Here is a 20,771-nt window from a genome sequence, read left to right on the forward strand (position 1 = left end):
AGTGCAATAGAATGGACAGAGTAAAATACCGGTAGTGCTACCGTACAATCAACAGCGGAGTGTATTAAAAGGCTACTGAAGAGGTACGTTTTTACCTTTATTTTTTATATTAAGAGATCTAGCATCCCTAATGTCCATAGGTAGTGTGTTCCATAACTTTGGTGCATAGTTTGCAAAGGCTGCATCCCCGATTCTCTTTAGGCTGTGGTTTGGAACCTTCAATAGACCAGTAGTAGATGATTGCAATGTTCTAGAAGGCACTTGATTAGAGCAGTGGTTCTCAACCTTTTTACACCAAGTACCACCTGAGAACGTAGCTGGCTCTCCAAGTACCATCATATACCAGCTATGCACAGTTCACGCAGGAGGCAAATGTATTCCTAATAACATTATTTATTGTTAACTTTTGTCAGACATAGCCACAATGTACTAAGGGGTAGCACTAGAACTAGCAAACTCTTCCACACAATTCTCATACAATGCAAGGGGCATTGAGAACAAAATAACTGCCCTACATACAGTATAAGTACAGACTGTACGAAGGGCAGAGCATATATATAGTATCTACTAAATCCTAATGAAACAAGTAACTAGAATAATATAAGCCTACTGTTCATGCATTAGACACGTAGGCCATACTGGCGCACACAAGACTCTGGCGGCCTTAATATATGTATACTGTACTGTACAGTACTGTACACATATTAAGGCCGCCAGATTTGGGCGTACCATGAGCGGACTGCATGGTTGACTGTATACGGTCTACGGGGCGGGCAGCGCAGTGTGTCTTTGCTGCTCTCCTAATGAAACAAGTCATTAATGGAATAATAAGCCTATACTGCGTTCATTCATTACGCGCGTAGGCTATACAGTACTGCGCGTGTGTGTGCGCGCGCGCTGCGGCAGGTGCACCGAGCTGTACTATATATGATGAAAATACAATTAGGGTGCTTTCTCACTCACCATCGGGGTCGAATCAGCTCCGTTCCGTCCTCGTTCCGTCCTTGGGTGCGAACCCCCCCCCCCCCTCTCCCCCCTCTAGTTTGTGTACACACTTCAGTCTTGGTTCGCTCCGGGTTCTGTTTACGGTTTGCGTTTTGAGCGTGTAAGCTTGCCGTAGGCGATGTCACGCTCGAACGTCAACACAGGAAGGAAGAGTTTAACACACGGTGGTGGAGACTGGATGCTGATATAAAAGAAACAAATAACCAATAAATATGAAGTTATATTTGAACCTGTGTTGTCAAGCCTTGTCAATATAACCCACCCCCTTTTCTCACAAATGGAACTGGTGTTGTGGAGTCCGCTTTTGAGCGTTTTCCAGGGTTAACGCTAACGCTAAGCTAACGGCTAACACTAGTTAGCTTAGCCTATTACTAGTTAGCAGCTAACATTGCTCGCATCAATTATATTGAATGTCATTGATCTACCGGTCGATCACGGCCCACTGGTTGGGCACCACTGGTCTATAGAAATAAATGCATTTGAACAAGAAAGTATAGTAGACATAGCAATGGCAAAAAAAGTTGCCAGGCTTAATGCGAGCCAGGGTAGTCTTTAGCCCCTTCCGTGACTGCGATGTGCAAGCCAGGGGCTTTATATCTGATATATTTCGAAGTTCTCTGAACTCGCCAAATTGCCCATAAATATAGTTTTTGTGGGTATTGTTCAGTTGTTGCTGTATGTTTTTATCTGCCCAAAATTCAAGCAAGCATGAAAGCATTACAGTAATGATGTTGTGTGTGTCAGCAAGTTGATACAGAAGCCTCTCCCGTGTTTTGGTACAAGCTTGTACACCACGCCCCCCACTCCCACTGGCGCGCACCCGAGACCACCTATTTCAGCGGTCCAGGTTTGGAGCGAATCAGCGTCCCCGGGGACAGGGGGGAGCGTTCTCACTAGGACGGACACACCCTTTTTGGGTGCGATGCAGCCCTGATTCGACCCCGAATGGTGAGTGGGAAAGCACCCTTAATCTAATCTAATTTCGATGGGTCGCAAAGCGCTTCCGCGTCCATTTTCACACGGCTGCATCATTGGTTGCCTTATAAGGAGCTCTGGAGGCGTTGTTTTGTATGCAAATAACCTGAACGGGGATGCGCGTTCATGTTTCAGACTGGTGCCATTCCCCAACGCAGATATCTCAGCTCAGATCGTTTGAGCCACTTACAGTAAGACATATTCCCAGCACGTTGGGGACTCAGAGTGAACTTGTCATTGATTCTGTCTCAGTCGGTTCCAAGATAAGTCTTCCAAGAGAACTCTTTGGAAAATATTCGAGAATGAGACCCATTGTGTTTTCTAATGATGTCTCCAAGTGGCAGCATGTATAGTGAGAATAATAATGGACCAAGTGGAACTCCGAAGTAGGTGTCATGTTTCTCAGAAGAATGATCTCCAAGCCTGACGTAATATTATTTCCCTTTGATATATGTTCTGAACCAGTACATAGTCAGAAAGACCAACTAACTTTCTAGACGATTTATTAGGATATCATGGTCGATCGTATCAAACGCTGCGCTTAGATCTAATAGGACGAGAATTGAGACTTTGTTTGCATCAGAGTTTATTCTGAGGTCACTAATTATTTTAGTAAGAGCAGTTTCACTGCTATGGTGCATTCTGAAGCCTGATTGAAATTCCTCCATGATGTTGTTTTCTTTGAGAAAGAAGTTTATTTGTATTTATTTTTTCAAGTATCTTGCTGGTGAATAGGAGGTTGGATTTTGGATATCGACCTATAGTTGGTTAGTACATTACTGTCTAGTTTGGGTTTATTCAGTTAGTACATTACTGTCTAGTTTGGGTTTCCTTAGTAAGGGTCTTACGACGGCTGTTTTGAATGCATCTGGGAAAATGCCTGTCAGAAGTGATGTATTTATAATATTTAGGACATGACTTGCAATATTCTCGAATATTTGGTTAAAAAATGCTGTGGGTATAGGGTCAATACAGGAAGTGGAGGAGTTACATTCCATGACAGTTTTGTAAAGCTCAGTTGATTTTTCCTATGGTTACTTTTTCGCAGGGTTTGCTGATGGTGTCCATGTTTGTATCAGGACTAATGCTGGCTCTAATTGAAGTTATTTTGTTATTGAAGAATAAGGCTAGTTCTTCACATTTTGATGCAGATGACTGTGGAGGGGTGGGGGCAGTGTTGAGTAGCTGGTCGATGGCTGAGAATAATATTCTAGAGTTTCCAGCATTCTCTGTGATAATCTTAGAAAAAGAATCCTTTCTTGGCTTCCTTATATATATCGCAGTGGACTGTGAGCTTGGTTTTCCTCCATTTTCGTTCAGCAGCTCTACAGATTCTGTTTGTCTGACCAACACTGCTATTATTTAACCATGGGGATATTTTGTCACTTGACTTTATATGAATATTCAGATCTCCATGTATGATTCATCTTTCACATCTAATAATACCGACTGAGATTAGCTCTGAGAATTCCTCCAGAAATATTGATTGATTGAGAAATATTGCATCCCTGCTCTCGTCTCTCTCGTCTCTCTGTAGAATGTTGTGGTGTTCTCTCCGCCTTTGTCCCTCATGATTCCTATCCTCTTTTCTGCTTGTTAAGATGACAGCAGTACAATAATGAAAAGCTACTGAATGTGGGGCCATCTCTCTCTCTCTCTCTCTCTCTCTCTCTCTCTCTCTCTCTCTCTCTCTCTCTCTCTCTCCCTCTCTCTCTCTCCCTTGCAAAAATATACCCATCCAGACCGCCTCTCTCTCCCTCCTACTCTATCTCTTCGCCTCGACCCTCTCACTCTTCTCAATGGGAGAGGCTGCTGTTGCTGCCGGCATTGTCTGCCGCACATTAGATGCGGTGAAACATGTGAAAATGAGCCGAAGCCTTGTGGTCCTGATTAGTGTTAAAGCCCAGATGCCGTGTCAACACTGTCTCCTTCATGCTGTCATCCCACAAGTGATCTGTCTAGCCGTCCCTTAGCCATGCCGTCCCTCGCTTTCTGTCACCCTCACTCTCCACTCTCCACACACACACACGCACACACGCACACACGCACACACGCACGCACACACACACACACACACACACACACACACACACACACACACACACACACACACACACACACACACACACACACACACACACACACACACACACACACACACACCTCTCTCTCCATCCCTCTCTCTCCCTTTCTCCATCTCTATCTCTTCACCTCCCACCAGAGTTAGCATGTTCTCACCATGTTTGCGTGGTTTTCCTCCAGGTACTCGTTTCCTCCCACACCATGCTAGGTACATACTTCATTGGCCTTGACCAATGCTATGGCATTACAACTGGCATTGGTCCCCGGGCTCTGGACTGTGGCTGCTCACTACTCCTATAGTTAGGATGGGTTACATGCAGAGGACACATTCCGGGTATATGTACAAATGTGCTTGGCAATGAAGATATTCTATTGTACTTTTCTCTCCAGCCTGTCTGTCTGTCCTGCAGTGGGGCCCTGGTGCCAGGGAAGCCTGTCTGTCTGTCTTGCAGTGGGGCCCTGGTGCCAGGGAAGCCTGTCTGTCTGTCTTGCAGTGGGGCCCTGGTGCCAGGGAAGCCTGTCTGTCTGTCCTGCAGTGGGGCCCTGGTGCCAGGGAAGGATCAGGTTCCAGAGGAAGGCGCGCTGCAGAACGGCTGCCGTGACGACCACAAGACCAGTAGCAACAAGGTTAGCTCTTATCTGAACCTGAACTCATTAACTCAACTTTAGCAAAGCTGACGCTTTTATCCAAAGCGACTTACAAATTGTGAACAACAAGTGACCAGGAGCATCTTTGGTAGCTCCGGTTCATCTGATATAGATATGATCAAATTCCCCCCAAATATTCCTCTTTTTGTGTATTTTCTTTAGCAAATTCAAGATGAGATCCACACTACCCAATCTCTCCCTCTTCCTGTCTCTCTTCTGGTGTTGTACTTGTAACGCAAAGGTTGTTAGTTTGAACGCCAGCACCAACAGGTGGATGTTTACCAGGTCTCAGCTGGAGACTGAAGGGATCACTGCCAAATGACCCTTGAGCAAGGCACTAAAGCCAGACTACTTCGAAGTCTTGCACTGAGGTCAACCTCTGCACTCATGACCTCTGCAGATGTTTAGGTAGCTACTATGTGGGTCTAGGAGGGATATGGGGAAGGCCTGGTGTAAACTGACTAAAGTCCTCTTCTGTTCCTCCACCAGGACCTGTCATCTCTGAAGTGTCCCCCAGGGGCCCCAGCAGGTCGCAGCCCCAAGGCCCTGAATGGCCTGCTGAACCCCCGGCTGGAGGAGCCGCTCACCAACAGCCAGACGTCGCTGTGTGAGATGCTGCAGGAGAAGGAGAAGAAGAGCTGGGGAGGAGGTGGCCTGGACCACTCGTCCCTCATCCCTCTACGTTCCAAGAACTTCAGAGAGAGGAGCGACGCCCACTTTGTGGATGTTATTAAAGAGGATAGGTGAGACACTAATTACATTTACATTACATTACATTCACATTAAATTCACATCACGTTTAAGTTTTAACCTTTTAGCAAATGCTCTCATCCGTAACAACTTGCAACCAGTGCAAACAGTAGAATGAGCTCATATTCGTTAAATCACCAACATAAAAAGGGAGCCAAAAATTTGGAATAAGGTGCCAAATCGACAGTGCCAAGGAAATAACCTCAGAGCAAGTACAGTTGCGAAAAATAAAAGTACCCTACAAATGAACAACTGCTAAAGACAAAGAAGAGTCAAGCAAAGTTGTTTATACAAGGATTCCCTGAACGTGAGGATACCTCTGTACCTCTGGGGTTTAGCTATGAGGACGAGTGCCAGGGAAGATTTAAGGATGGTACAGACAATCCACTGGCTTATGTGGCGTCTCATCTACTGCTGTTGTTTACAAGCCTCCCTCTCTCCCTCCCTTCCTATCTGTCTCCCTCCTTCACTCCCTCCCTATCTCCTTCCTCCCTCCTTCACTCCCTCCCTCCATATCTCCCTCCTCCCTGCTTCCCTCCATCACTCCCTCTCTTCCCCCTCCCCCTTTTCCCCCTCCCTCCTTCACTCCATCCCTCCCTATCTCCTTCCCTCCCTCCCTATCTCCCTCCTGCCCTACCTCCCTCCTTCTCTCTCTCTCTCTCTCTCTCTCTCTCTCTCTCTCTCTCTCTCTCTCTCTCTCTCTCTCTCTCTCTCTCTCTCTCTCCCTCCCTCTGTACCAACGGCTGATCAGTATTCTGTACTGATAGTATCTTGTGTCCCTGACAGTTTGATGAAGGATTATTTCGACAAACCTCCCATTAACAAGCTGAGCCACACCTTTCTGGAGAAGTGCCTGGAGTCTGCCTACCGCACCAGCTACCTGGAAGAGGTCTGTTTGTGTGTCTGTGTGTGTGTCTGTGTGTCTGTGTGTGTGTGTGTCTGTGTGTCTGTGTGTGTGTGTCTGTGTGTCTGTGTGTGTGTGTGTGTGTGTGTGCGTGCGTGCGTGCGTGCGTGTGTGCACAGGTGTGTTTTTGTCAGTGTGCATCTGTGCATCTGTCTGTGTTTGACTGTATGTCTGTGTTGTAACACTCTTGGTCTGTAGAGCCGCAATGGAGGCGCTAACAGGAAAGCAGAGGGGGAGGGGAGACCAGACGAACAGGGCAAGACTCACTCGCGCCAACCATGTTGTTGGTATTCGCTTAGCTGCTGGTCTTATACGGCTAGCTACTATCTTACCCATACATGAATAGTAATAGTGTTCACAAACCAAGAGCAGCACTTGTTGAGTTGAAGAGCTAGAGCTCCACAAGTCCACCTCTTAGCAGGTGCACCACTCAACTAGCTGAAATGGGCGCATGGCGCTGCGTAATGAAGTTGCTTCTGACGTATCCATGCAAAACATTAGCGTCTTAAAGGTACATTTCACAATTGTATCTGCTACAGTGTGTGTGTAGGTGTGTGTCTGTTTGTGTCCATCTGCGTGTCTGTGTTTGACTGTATGTCTGCCTCTGTACTTGTATGTGTGCATGTTTTGTTGTATATGAGAGTGTATATATATATGTCTGTGTGTTGTACCTGTAAAGCACTGCACTATCACTAGACTAGTCAGGACTGCGGCAAAGAGAAATCACTGCAGGGCCTCACAGGGAATGTCCTGTTAGCTTGTACTGCCCTCTGCTGGCACAGCCTCATAATTACATTCTCCCACAGCTGGAAGTGTAATTGTAAGAATAGAATAGAAATACTTTATTCATCCCGAGGGAAATTTGGCACTACAAAATGCTCACAGTAAACAGTAAACATTTAGGTAGACAAAACCAAAAATCACGAATAAGAATTTAAATAAGCCTAAGAATCAAATACGGTCCGGGATATACATTTCCTATGTTACATTCTAATATAAAATATACAGTAAAAATATACAGAACTATACAGTAAGTGTAAAATTTTGCTATGTTCGGTTTAAAAGTAAAAGTCCAGGAAGATAGTACTGTCACCCTGTGCTCATTGATGCAGTGAGGCACAGTGATGCAATGTAACGTCTGATGGCTGTCGGAATGAAGGACTTCCTGTGTCGTTCAGTGCTACATCTCGGGAGTCTTAGTCTAGCACTGAACATGCTCCTTCTGTCAGCCAAGTCTGTGTGCACAATCTGATTCATACTGCAGAAGTGACATTCCATTTGGCCCTGCCCCCTGGTTCAAATCTCCTATACTTAATTTTGCAATAAATTAAAAACATTGGATCAGCTTGAAAAGTGTCTTGGCATTAATAAATCTGTCTAAAATTATGAAATAAAACTTTGTGAATGTCCACAACACGGCTGTTATCCAGTCTTCTTAATCTATTCTAGCTGAAGGTTATCCTATAACCCTAGCATGAGTTATTGCGAGCGTTCTGCTCTATGGGAATTAACCTCATGACCTATTTATCACTGAAAAACTTTCGCTACACACCCATCATTTGCCCGGCCATTTCAGCTTATGGATATAAGCGAGGGGCGTGACCGTGCCTCGTCCTTCCCGAGTCTTGACCTTCATTCGGAAGACAGTCAGGGGTCCTCAGTGAGTGAGAGCAGAACGCTTGCAAGAACTCATGTAACTAGGGTTATAGGTAGGGATGTCCGATATTATCGGCCTACCGATATTATCGGCAGATATCGGCATTAAAATGTGATATCGGAAAATATCGGTATCGGTTTAAAAGAAGAATTATTTTTTTTTTTTTTTTTTTTTACATTTCTATAACCTTTATTTACCCAGGCAAGCAAGTAAGAACAAATTCTGATTTTATTTATTGTCAAAAGTATGCATAATGTTGTGTTAATTCCACAACAAGAGATATGTAATGTTAATTACCTGAAATTATTCCATTTTTGGGGGGGGGGAAACCCTGCATATATCGGTATCGGTTGATATCGGTTGATATCGGTATCGGAAATTAAGAGTTGGACAATATCGGTATATCGGTATCGGTAAAAAAGCCAATATCGAGCATCCCTAGTTATAGGATAACCTTTATTACATTTCGTTCCTTACTTTGCGTTCTGCTCTATGGGACACAGGACCGGAGCAGGACGCGGAGAGAGCCCAACAAATGCACCCGCTGAGGTCCCCTTACAACCATCAGAACACCGGGGAGGGTCCCTTCCTAGTGAGGGGTGGGGGGGGGACAGGACACCGACCGTGCGAAAAAGGGGACAGCACCCAAAAAACGCACAAGGTTAGTAGACCGCGAGACAGAAGGACCCGCGACCACCCCACCGCTCGCCCTGCTCGCTACCAGGGAAACGTACGCGAAGCATAAGCTCGTGTTACCGCTCCCACACTTCGTGGGGTCGGGGTTGTTAAACCCTGACGCTGCCCACGAGGCGTCTCGCGTGGTCTGGGTTCCGAACCCTGACCCCGCAGGCGAAGCCTTAGCAGCGGGGCACGGAGGAGGTCCCAGCCCCATGGACCACTCAAAGGCAGGCCCGCCGCCGAGTCCAGGAGCCAGGACCTGACAGAAGGGACCTGGTGAGGTCAACGAGGCCGTGGCATCGACACCTCTCCAGGTGTCTACTTGTGACACCACCCTTTACACTGCCAGCGCATCGGACAGGACACAACAGGTGAAGAGGGAGGGGCTGACTGTAAAAACAGTACCCCAGCGGCCCACCCGCCGAGCGGGGGGGAGGGGAGGGTGTTCGGCATGCCATGCACAATGTCACAATCTCGTGGGGTCATAATCTCCCGGACCCCGACTCCACCAGTAAACCGACCCTTCCACGAACCCTGACCCTGCCAGTCTATTAATCCCGCGGGGTCAGGGTTCAGAGAAAGAGCTTGACACAATTGGCAGACGTCATAAAACATGCAGGGGCATACTCTCGTGGGGTCGGGCCAAACCCAGACTCTGCCAGAGAGTTGACTCCGCTACCGGCATACCGGGGAGACAATCACCCCAAAAACAGAAAGGTTGCTCCCTTAACCCTTTGGAGGCCAAACCCGAGATAAGTCGGGTTAACTCGCCATGCTCTGGGCGCCAAACCCGAGAAATCTCGGGTTTTAATCGATATTTCTTTTATTCGCTATATCCATTCATTTTTCATCCATCCAGCCTGACGTTATCATTGGGAATGGGTCTGAGCTCGCAAAGGGCAAATACCGCTGCCCAACGTCTCCCGGATGGTATTGCACATCATTGGAATCCCTCTGGCTGGGGCTGTGCATCAATCTAAGAAGTCCGATCCAGGTTTTCCTTCTCGGGCATGCAGTATTGTTATAACACATTGACTGGGGACACTCGGAGCAGCATGGATTATGTGTTTTGGATATATAACGTTGGATCAATAAACGCGATCAATATTTGGAATGACGATCAGGAATTGGATTACTCTTTTTGCAAGACATCAGATGTGAGGTAAGGACTTTATGTTACGAATCTTGGGTTAATCAGATGTTCCTTTCACCGCCATCAGAGCGTGTGTGTGTGTGTGTGTGTGTGTGTGTGTGTGTGTGTGTGTGTGTGTGTGTGTGTGTGTGTGTGTTCGCGCCGACCAAAGTACGGAGAAGCGATTTTTCAGACCCTGCTTCTGTTCGCCCATGATGACACATATAATATCGATAATCTAGCTTTTCAAAACTTTGACCAGTCAGCTCGTTCTTTTCGCGTTTATCGCTTTTTCTGGTCAAGTATGACCGACAGAAACAGGTTGAATGGGGTATAGATGGGGGGAAAGACACTCTGAGAAAATACGGCGAGTCCGGGAGTCGAACTCGTGTACCCCAGATCCGTGACGCGCACGGTTGTCCCCGACGCCGAAATAGCGTTCGAGGTACGCGGTGAGCTACTGGAGCTCCCCTGATAATCTAGCTTTTATTTGAAAACGATTCATAAATCAAGCGACAAATGGCACGATTTCTAACTAAATACATTAAAGCTCGATTTGCTGGAGTTTATTGAGATGAGACAGAACGCTCTAGAAATATATTCATATTCATCACGGTATAAAACGGAAATGTATGTATGAAAAAAGTATCTGTTTCGTGCATGTTGACTGGAAGCAACTCATTGACGATCACTGTGTTATTTAGATCTATTGCTATTATATTTTATATATTTTAAGCACTCGCAAATAAGTCCTATCCTACATCCTATACTGTGATACTTGTATAACGAACGGTTCGGGCAGAACCAGTCCTTCATGGTAAATCTAGGTTGGTTGGCTATGGGCTAGGAAGTGACTGTGGATTCACTCGGTGCATCACAGTCATGAAAGGGGCTATACTTGGACAATACTAATAGTATAATTTAATTTGTATCTATTTCAGTCAGCCAGAATAGGGCTCTACACAGCGTGCTACCATGCTACTCTACCTTCTAAATAGCAATCAAATGAGGATTCTTTTAAAATTCTGCATTCTGTATGTACAATAACTTTGTGTAGGCCTTCCATGGGAAAATACATATAAATGGATAAATAAATAAATAAATCTTGTGGAAATAAATCTTCTGTAGTGACGTCTACACCCTCCTTGCGCACGGTAACCATGATGATGGAACTCTACCTTTCTTTGATTGGCCACTTGCCTTAGTTATGACTTTATGTTCAAACTAGTTAGGTTATGTCCTAAGTGATCGTGGTGCAACCTTTTTTAGTAGCTGACTAACTAGTAGTTACTAAGCTAAACTAACTAGTAGTTACTAAGCTAAGCTAACTAGTAGTTACTAAGCCTCTAGTGTCGACTTTACATTTTAACATAGGAGAGAACTTAGCTTAGCTCACAGTAAATTTCGCAGAGTAAATTTTACTCAAACTGAGTACATTTTACTCAAACTGCGTACATTTTACTCAAACTGAGTAAAATCAGTTTGAGTAAAATGTACTCAGTTTGAGTAAAATTTACTCTGCGAAATTTACTGAGCTGGTGCAACCCAGTGCAGGACAGCAAGGCACATGCTTACAATTGTGCTTCCTAAAACCTATATCACTCCTCTTCTACTTATCCTCCCAATCTCTCCACCTGTTCCCATCCCTCTCTCTCTCTTCCTTATACCCGGTGTCTCCTCCTCTCTCTCTCTCTCTCTCCCAGGTGGAGGCTCGGGGGGCGGTGCACATCTCTCTCTCTCTTCCTTATACCCAGTGTCTCCTCCTCCTCCTCCTCTCTCTGCCTCTCCCAGGTGGAGGCTCGGGGGGCGGTGCATCCCTCTCTCTCTCTTCCTTATACCCAGTGTCTCCTCCTCCTCCTCCTCCTCTCTCTCTCTCTCTTCCTTATACCCTGTGTCTCCTCCTCCTCTCTCTCCCTCTCCCAGGTGGAGGCTCGGGGGGCGGTGCACACCTCTCTCTCTCTTCCTTATACCCTGTGTCTCCTCCTCCTCCTCCTCCTCTCTCTCCCAGGTGGAGGCTCGGGGGGCGGTGCATCCCTCTCTCTCTCTTCCTTATACCCAGTGTCTCCTCCTCCTCCTCCTCTCTCTCTCTCTCTCCCAGGTGGAGGCTCGGGGGGCGGTGCATCCCTCTCTCTCTCTTCCTTATACCCTGTGTCTCCTCCTCCTCCTCCTCTCTCTGCCTCTCCCAGGTGGAGGCTCGGGGGGCGGTGCATCCCTCTCTCTCTCTTCCTTATACCCTGTGTCTCCTCCTCCTCCTCCTCTCTCTCCCTCTCCCAGGTGGAGGCTCGGGGGGCGGTGCATCCCTCTCTCTCTCTTCCTTATACCCAGTGTCTCCTCCTCCTCCTCCTCTCTCTCTCTCTCTCTCAGGTGGAGGCTCGGGGGGCGGTGCACACCTCTCTCTCTCTTCCTTATACCCGGTGTCTCCTCCTTCTCCTCCTCCTCTCTCCCTCTCTCAGGTGGAGGCTCGGGGGGCGGTGCACACCTTTGCCAGCCCAACGTTCAGCTGCTTCCTGGACGTGCTGTTGTGCTGCTGTGTGTTCCTGGCCCTCTCCCTGGCCTGCTTCCTCCGGCCGCTGCTCACTCAGCAGAGCGCTCCCACCCCGGCTCTCATCCTGGCTGCTGTCTCTGCCCTGCTGGAGGCCCTGGCTCTGCTGCTGGCCGTACGGTGAGAGAAGAGACGCTATCGCTGTCCTCCTGAAGAACCGCTGACTGTTTGTAAATGATTGTGTCGAGTGTGTGTGTGACACCTGGAGCTGAACGACATCCTTGCTAAAGGAAATTTAAAGGAACACACCAACATTATGGGAAATGCGTAAGAAGTCAGACAAGAAGATAGATACCAGTTTCCTCTCTGTGCGTTCAGTAGAAAGCTATCTGGCTGCAAGCTAGCCTAGCTTAGCACAAATGAACGGAAGCGGATAAGGACCACTAGCCTAACATAAAACTCTGGGAGGGGTGTTTTTGGCCAACAGCTAGGCTAGCTGGTCCGTGTCCGCTTCCATTCATTCACAAGTTAGGCTAGATTGCAGCCAGATAGCTTTCTACTGAACACACAGAGAGGAAATTGGTATCCATCTTCTCATCTGACTCTGGAGAAGACGGTGCATTTCCTATAATGTTGGAGTGTTCCTTTAAGCGATTATGTGGTTGGAGTTCCTGTAAATACTTTGTTTTCAGGTTTGGTGACTTTTCTTTTCTTCTTCCTGCAATTGATCATGAACGATTAGAGATTGCCTGCTGAAAGCATTCTGATGATGTCAACAGAGTTCTTTCTCAGAACAAGCCATGCTGTTCTTCATACTGGATACCCGCAGCTCTGGCTACTTAGCCACAAAACTGATACAAAGTCAGTGGGGCCACGCTCCAGTCTCTACATCCTCTGAATGAAACACTGAAACCTAATTTGGGTGCACTGTGGAGTATGGTGCAGCATCCGTTCGAGCATGGCCCCTTTGACTTTGCATTCGTTTTGTGGTACTTGCCAGTGTTGTGGGTATCCAGTATGACGAACAGCATGGATTGTACTGAGAAAGAGCTCTACCGGTTGACATCATCAGTAAGTAGGAATAGGAAATTCTGAACTTACCCTTTAATTTCATTGAACGCATACCATTCTTTTTACTACTATCCTGGCTCCCAAACCAATGTCAGATTTTCAATGCCTATAGCATCAGATACATTTCTGTTGCTTTATTCATAAATACCATATCAATCAATCAATCGAAATGCATATGGTTGAGGACTGTTACAACAAGACCTATATGTGGAACGCCCTACCCACAGCCGTAAAGGAATGTGAATCCCTACCCTCCTTCAAAACCACTCTCAAAGAGCACCTACGGGTGGCTGCAATTAGAAACTGGCCCCGGTAAATGTCAAAATCCCCCCCCCCCCACCCAACCCCCTCTAATGTACATTTTCTTCCTCTTCTGATACACTTTCTTACATAGTACCGTATATTTGTATGTCTCTAAATGTCTTGATGAATTGAAAATGGAGGACCCTTATGTAAACAAGACGAAAGTATTTTTCTGGTCTTCATCCTCCATTGAGCTGTACTGTATTGTACCCATTCTGCAATCTGTTTAATAATGTTTTCAATCAATCAATCAATCAATCAATCAATCAATCAATCAATCAATCAAAAACCTATCCTCTTCTCTCCCCCTCCAGTATGGCTCTTTACCTGGACAATGTGCTGAGCTGCACTAGGGTGCTGATGAAGGCTGTCTCAGGCTGGGTGCCTCGTCACCTCATCGGAGCAGTGCTGGTGTCCCTGCCTGCCGTGGCCGCCTTGTCTCACATCAGCTGTGACATGCATCGCTCCATCCAGGTGAACCAACGAGGAACACACTCAATTGACTATCCCTCCAGGAATGGAACTTAAGGATTTTGGATACTACTGTAGCTGGACATGGTTATTTCTCATATCACCTTGAGAAACCCTCATTTTAAATTCAGGCTAACAAGGTCAATTTGACTCTACCCCAGCGAGAGAAGTACTAGGCACAAGCTAGCACCACAGTAAATGGTGACTGGACACATTCAGTCACACATAAAGGTCACACATAAAAGTGACAACGCCATCACCCAAAATAAGACTCCGAGAATGAAATCAGTCATAACTGTTCTAATTCTGAGTCATGGAAATGGGGTGTTTCGATAGATAGAAACGGAAAGGCAATTGTTGTTACCACCACAAGTCCAATATCCTCTATTTTATATTGATACTATGTGTGTTCGAGCCGGATTCACAGGAGTTCTGCTGAAGGCATGTGGTGCAAAGAAAGCCTTTCCAAACAAAACCCTTTTCAACTAAAATAACTTCACGTTCACTGTTAGCATGGCTCCTCAGCTTCTCCTCTCCTCAGTTGCTCAAAACATTTCCCCCATGCTGTGGGGCGGAGCGGACGACAAAACCGGAAGAGCCTAAGAGGTCTTATCATGAAAATGGGTCTTATCAAATGTGGTCTTATCATGAGAATTGGGTTTCAGCAATGGTCTCATTTGTTTACTTGATATATACAAAGGTATCGCAACCAAAATTACTATTCCTACCATATGAGAGTGCTCATATTTTTGGTAACGTAGTATCGCTCCAGGTGTCCTAACGGTTTGGAGTTGCCATCAGGATAAGCCTTTGGAAATGGTTAAAGGAACACACCAATATTATGGGAAATACGCTTACAGTCTTCCCCAGAGTCAGACAAGAAGATAGATACAGTGTACCAATTTCCTGTGCATTCAGTAGAAAGCTATCCAGCTGCAAGCTAGCCTAGCTTAGCACAAATTAATGGAAGCCGATACGGACCACTAGTCTAGCTTATAACTCCAACAACTAGTCCACTTCCCATTAATTTGTGCTAAGCTAGGCTAGCTTGCAGCCGGATAGCTTTCTACTGAACGGACAGAGAGGAAATTCATAATCAGAATCAGAATCAGAAAGGTCTTTATTGTCAAGTAAGTTTGCACACAAATACCAATAACTGTTCTCTGTGTCTGTGTACACTCTCTGGCCGGAGTTGCCATTCTGGATGAAGTGGTTCCAGCGAAACACATTACAAACATCATATTTCAAATATTGGTCCTTCGAGCCGGATTACTTCACCCACATGTTTGTGGGGCTCACATCACCAGCCCCCTCAGAGCAGAGTTACCACAGTTGGAGCCTAACAGAATGCAACTCCAACGCTTCACAGCAATTGTCACATGTCAGTTAAGGAAGTTCAGAGTATCTGGGAAGATACTCCAGTCCTTCTACTCCGGAGCTGTAGAGAGCATCTTGACTGGAAACATCACTGCCTGGTATGGAAACAGCACGGCACAGGACAAGAAGGCCCTACAGAGAGTGGTGCGCTCAGCTGAGCGTACCACGGGTATTGCACTACCACCCCTGCAGGTTCTATACAACAAGAGGTGCAAATCCAGAGCCTGCAGAATAATGAAAGACCCACACCACCCCAACAACAGCCTGTTCATGCTGCTCAGGTCAGGCAGATGCCTGCGAACACCAGCTGCTAGGACAGAGAGACTTTGGCTCAGCTTCTTCCGCCAGGCCATCAGAGCCCTGAACACTGAACTCTCCACACACAAGCACACATGAGCACACACACAACACACACACTGTACACGCTCACACACGCTCACACACTAGCAGCCACTTTAACATGACCACAGTCACTTTAAAAATAGTATAGTATAACCGGAGATTGTATAAATTAGCATGTACAGGAAGACACTACCAAAGGACCTAGTATGTCCTCCATGCTCTGTAGATAACTTATGTACATATACCGATATGCCCTAACATGTTACTTGTTTATTGCACAATGTTACTTGTTTATTGCACAATGTTGATTCTATTATATGTTATTTGCACATCGTTGCGGGCAAGACCACCCGCATTTCATTGTATGCCGTGACAAATACATCTCTTGACTTGACTTGACTTGATGTCAGTTCCACCAAACCACTCACCATGGTCGAACTCTCAAACAAAACAACCACACCTTTCTGCTGCAGCCATTATCTCTCCAGCTGGGAACACCTCTCCAGCCTCAAGATAAGCTGCCATTAATCTTGCTGCTGTCCAAAACAACTGTAGCGTTTCAGTCTCAAGCAACAGTTTGTATGCCGAGCCAAAGGCAGCAAATCTACATGTCGACTCAGTCTCTACTGCCAACAGTAACCTCTGCACAGCTGTTCGGAGCAGTTCCTAGGCCCCCAGCCCCCACTGCGATGAGTCTGGTCATGCCACAGTCTTAACTTCTAGGCACTCAGCCTGCCCCATCGACTCAGCCAGCATGGTGCCTCCAACACCTGGTCCAGCACCATATCAGGCTGTACCAGTCCCACCAGTCCAGTATGTCCTTCAGCCCCAGTATACACCATCACAAGATTCATACGCTCTCCAGCCTCCCCGGCAGCCAGTCCCCATACCTAAACTGCCTAACTGGGTCCATGACAGTGAGAGAGAATTCACTAACCTTAAGATGGCGCTGGACCACCTACTCAGTGCCCACACTGAACCTTTTGAGCATTAGATGTACCTATGGAGCACCTGGTTTTGGATGAGGCCAGGCTAATAGCCTAGTCCTGCATGCATTATGTGCAACCCTACACCGCCGCCAGGCAAGCCTTGCAGCGGCAATACGGGCAGCCATATCAACTTGCACAAAGCAAGATTGCAATGATACTGAACTATCCTGACCTCAAAGCAGGAGATACCAATGCCTTTCAGTGCTTTGCCCTTAGCATCGGCCTGCACGTCTACCTCATCACACCAAAGGACCGTGCCTCACTGTCCAACTCCAAGTAAGGAGGAAAGGTGTACCTTAAGGTGGTGTCAATCATTATTACTGATGGGAGCAAGTGAGAGTCCCTCATGCTGCGGACGATCCGCCAAGACATGGCTCGCCTCACTGGCAAGTTGGTAGACTTCCATGTGGCCTCCCTGACTCAGCCTTCTGAACAGCACCTGGTGAAGGGTACCTTCACAGCGGGTCGGCTAGCCCTGTCGGAGCAATCTTACCCTGTGACTGCACTTCAGAAGCGCTATCGCCACGTGAGGGGGCTCCAGCTACAGGACTGCTACTGCTAATTGGTGCAGATTGCACCCACCTGATCACAGCCAAATAACCGGTAAGATTCAGCCCCAGAGGTGGACCCGTAGCTGTTCACACAGTGCTCTGTGAGGCACTCGAAGGCCCAGATGATCTTGTGTCTCATGCTACTTCATGCTACTTTTCATCTCTCAAGTCCATGCCAGACGACCTCTATCAACATGTTGAACGTCTCTGGCAGCTTGACATGCTTCCATTTAGAAGTCAAAAGCTAGCAGTAAGGTCCCATCTGGACCAAGAGGCTGTGAGCATTGAGCATCCTGGAAGCATCAAGAGGGTGGTGACACACTGTTAAGGATGCACTACCACTGAAAGCCACTGCCGAAGCAGTTATGCCAATGCTCCGTAGCACAGAGCAACGGCTGGTAAAAGACAGCCAAAGCTAAAATCTATGGAGCAGAGATCCAAAAGCTCATCGATGGAGGGTGTGTTACCAAGCTCGATAAAGGGGTGAGTAAGTCTGATGAGTCATGGTTCATCCCCTATCACCTTGTCCATCATAATGGTAAGGATCGTCTGGTCTTCGACTGCTCCTTTACATATCACAGTCTCTCCCTCAACAAGCAACTCCTTCCAGGCCCAACCCTCGGACCAATCGCTCATCAGGGTCCTCCTTCGATTCCGGCAGTATGTCGTTGCCATCAGTGGGGACATCCGAGTGATGTTCCATCAGGTTTGTCTCCTACCTGAGGATCAGTCATTGCTGCTTTTTATCTGGAGAAACCTGCGAAGGGAGGACCAATGACAAGTCTTGCCATTCGGTACAACAAGCAACCCATGCTACAAAAATGTTTGTGCTGCAAAAGTATGTCAAAGATCACACAGAGGGAAAGAAAGACATCCTACAGTCCATAGAGCAGTCGTTCTATGTGGACAACTGTCTCCAGAGCCTTTCAACGCCAGAGTCTGCCAAGCTCCTTGTAGACAAGATGTAGCAGTGTCTAGCTTCGGGAGGATTTGAGATCCGGAAGTGGGCGAGCAACTTCCAATCTGCTGTCTCCCATCTGCCTTCCACTGCTAGATCAGACAGCACAGGGCTATGGCTTGCAGAGAAGAACACAGACTCCATTTGTTTGTGTAAAAATCACCTGTATTAATGCCAACCTTAATTTGGTTCATAAATACCAAGAACTGTTCTCTGTGTCTGTGTCACACTCTGGCTAGAGTTGCCATTCTGGATGAAGTGTGGTTCCAGCACAACACATTACAAACATCATATTTACAATAGTATCTATCTTCTTGTCTGGTGAAGATGGTAAGTGCATTTCCCATAATGTTGGCGTGTTTCTTTAACTCATTCTGCGCCATCGCTTAATGTGCGAGAGGGCGCTAGAACGCCACCGCTTTAATCAATGGGGGGACTGCGAGATTTGCGAGTGCTTAAAATATATCTTAAATTATAGCTATGGGTCTAATACACCCGTCGATTATCAGTGAGTTGCTTCCAGTCAACATGTACAAAACGGATTGTTTTTTCATCTGTACATTTCCGTTTTATACCGTTTTGAATATGAGTATAGTTTTGGTGATTCTTAGTAATTCCAGGAAAAGACGCGATAATAGCCCTTTAGTGGAATACACTAAACACGTTTAATTTTTCGCCTGATTATCGAATCTTCCTGAAATCAACACTAGATCATCATTATTATCCTTCCTCATGCAAGAATGAAAAGAGCCCTGAAGCTCCCCCGCCACCTCCTCCCACCCAACGGCACACAGCCACACACACACACACACAGACAGCTTCGAGCTTCGGGGTAGAAAGACATATCAGATCAACGCAAGCTTTTATATATAGTGTTATTTTTTTTTTTAAACTTACATTTTTATTTAACATTTATAGACATACAACACAACATTTACAGTGACATCCATAACATAACAACATACAGATATGGGTCCTTTGGCCCAGCCTCTCAGATCCCCCTGAGAGAAACCCCTCCCTCGCGCCCTCCTCCCCGAGAGATAGAACACCCCCATATCCTGGTCCACCATGCACGGAGCCGAGCACCCAGAGCCCCCACCCGCCCCCGCCCCCGCCCGACCGCCAGGCCCCCGGTCCACGAGAGCCCCAAGCCCAGGTCCGCAGAAGGCCCAAGCACCACGCCTCAATGGCCCCCCGACCCCCCGCAACCCCAAGCCCGGTGGCCCGGAGACCAGACCGCCCGGCCACGACGGCCGAGGACCCCAGGAAACCCTGCCCCCCCCACACCAATCCCACAACACGCAAGGCTTCCCCTCCCCCGGGTCGAACCGCCGGAACGATGGCCCCTCCCCCCGACCCCACTGAACCCACTGTACCTCCCATGTCACCGACATCCCGCATACATTTATGAAATTAAATCTAACAACACAATAAGAAAAAATTACATGGATATAAATGGTTATATGGTTCGCACTCTTTCCCCGGTTGGCGGTTTGGAGGGGGATCAGCCCTCCCACTGGAGAAGCCCCCCCCCAGAGACGAAGATACCCCCCGAAGGAGGCTCTCCAAGCCTCTCTTCATGTCCAACATTTTGAATTCTTGTCCTTCATATTTGTCCATGTGCACATTTAAAGCAACTGCTATTCTAACATAACTGAAGAAATAATATAAAAGAAGACTAAAGACAATTGGCACTTCCCAGGTAATTCCTTTTAACCCTGTTTGACCCCTGTTGGCGGGTTGGAGGGGTAAGGCTCTCCTGGAGAGGGTCCCTCCTATAACGACGGAGATGTCCCCTGTGGGGGTTCTCCAATGTCTCTATTATTGTCCAACATTTTATTTGAATTTGTATCTTTCATATTATGATAGTACATTTCCAGAGCTCCCGATCAGGTCTCTGAATGTGATTCCCCATGTTCCCCGTCCTTTTAGCTGTGTGTCCTGTGTGTTAGTGTCTATAGTTTAGTACGTATTATTTGTATTATATGTCCAGAGTCAAGTCTCCATTTCCCCAACTAATGTGTTCACCTTGTCTGTATTCCCAGTGGTCTGTGTGTTGTCTGCAGTATGTCTTGAATCATTGCCTCCATTCACTATCTAATTATATGCATATGTGGTATTGAATCTTGGTCGGTGTGTATGACCTCAGTGCTCGAGTCCTGCTTGGTGTGTGAGACTTCGTTATTCGAGTTCTGGCTGGACCGGTTGATCTCGGTGCTCGGTTCCCGGTTGGTGTGTGTGGCCTCCGTGTTCGCATCTTGGCCGGCCCGGGCGACCTCCGTGCCTGCATCTCGTGTGCGGATGGTCCGGCCGACCTCGGTGCCCGAGTCCCGGTTGGTCCATTTGTATCCAGCGTCTCCCTGTCCCTCTCCCGGGGGCCGTCTGTTTCGCCTCTC

The 20,771-nt window shown here is 47.1% G+C and overlaps 1 protein-coding gene across 2 annotated transcripts in view; it reads left to right on the forward strand.

Annotated features, from left to right (window-relative positions):
• The window catches only part of LOC311240796 (adenylate cyclase 9), a 133,592-nt gene that overhangs the window by 107,565 nt on the left and 5,256 nt on the right, over window positions 1-20,771 (forward strand). For both annotated transcript variants that reach the window (XM_084329380.1, XM_084329381.1), the window contains exons 3-7: window positions 4,453-4,689; window positions 5,200-5,453; window positions 6,247-6,349; window positions 12,285-12,493; window positions 14,002-14,161. In XM_084329380.1, the coding sequence (XP_084185506.1) occupies window positions 4,453-4,689; window positions 5,200-5,453; window positions 6,247-6,349; window positions 12,285-12,493; window positions 14,002-14,161 (963 nt within the window). The remainder of the gene's footprint in view (window positions 1-4,452; window positions 4,690-5,199; window positions 5,454-6,246; window positions 6,350-12,284; window positions 12,494-14,001; window positions 14,162-20,771) is intronic.

This window comes from Notolepis coatsorum, assembly GCF_963971535.1.
Source record: "Notolepis coatsorum genome assembly, chromosome: 14".
NCBI classification, from domain to species: Eukaryota; Metazoa; Chordata; class Actinopteri; order Aulopiformes; family Paralepididae; genus Notolepis; species Notolepis coatsorum.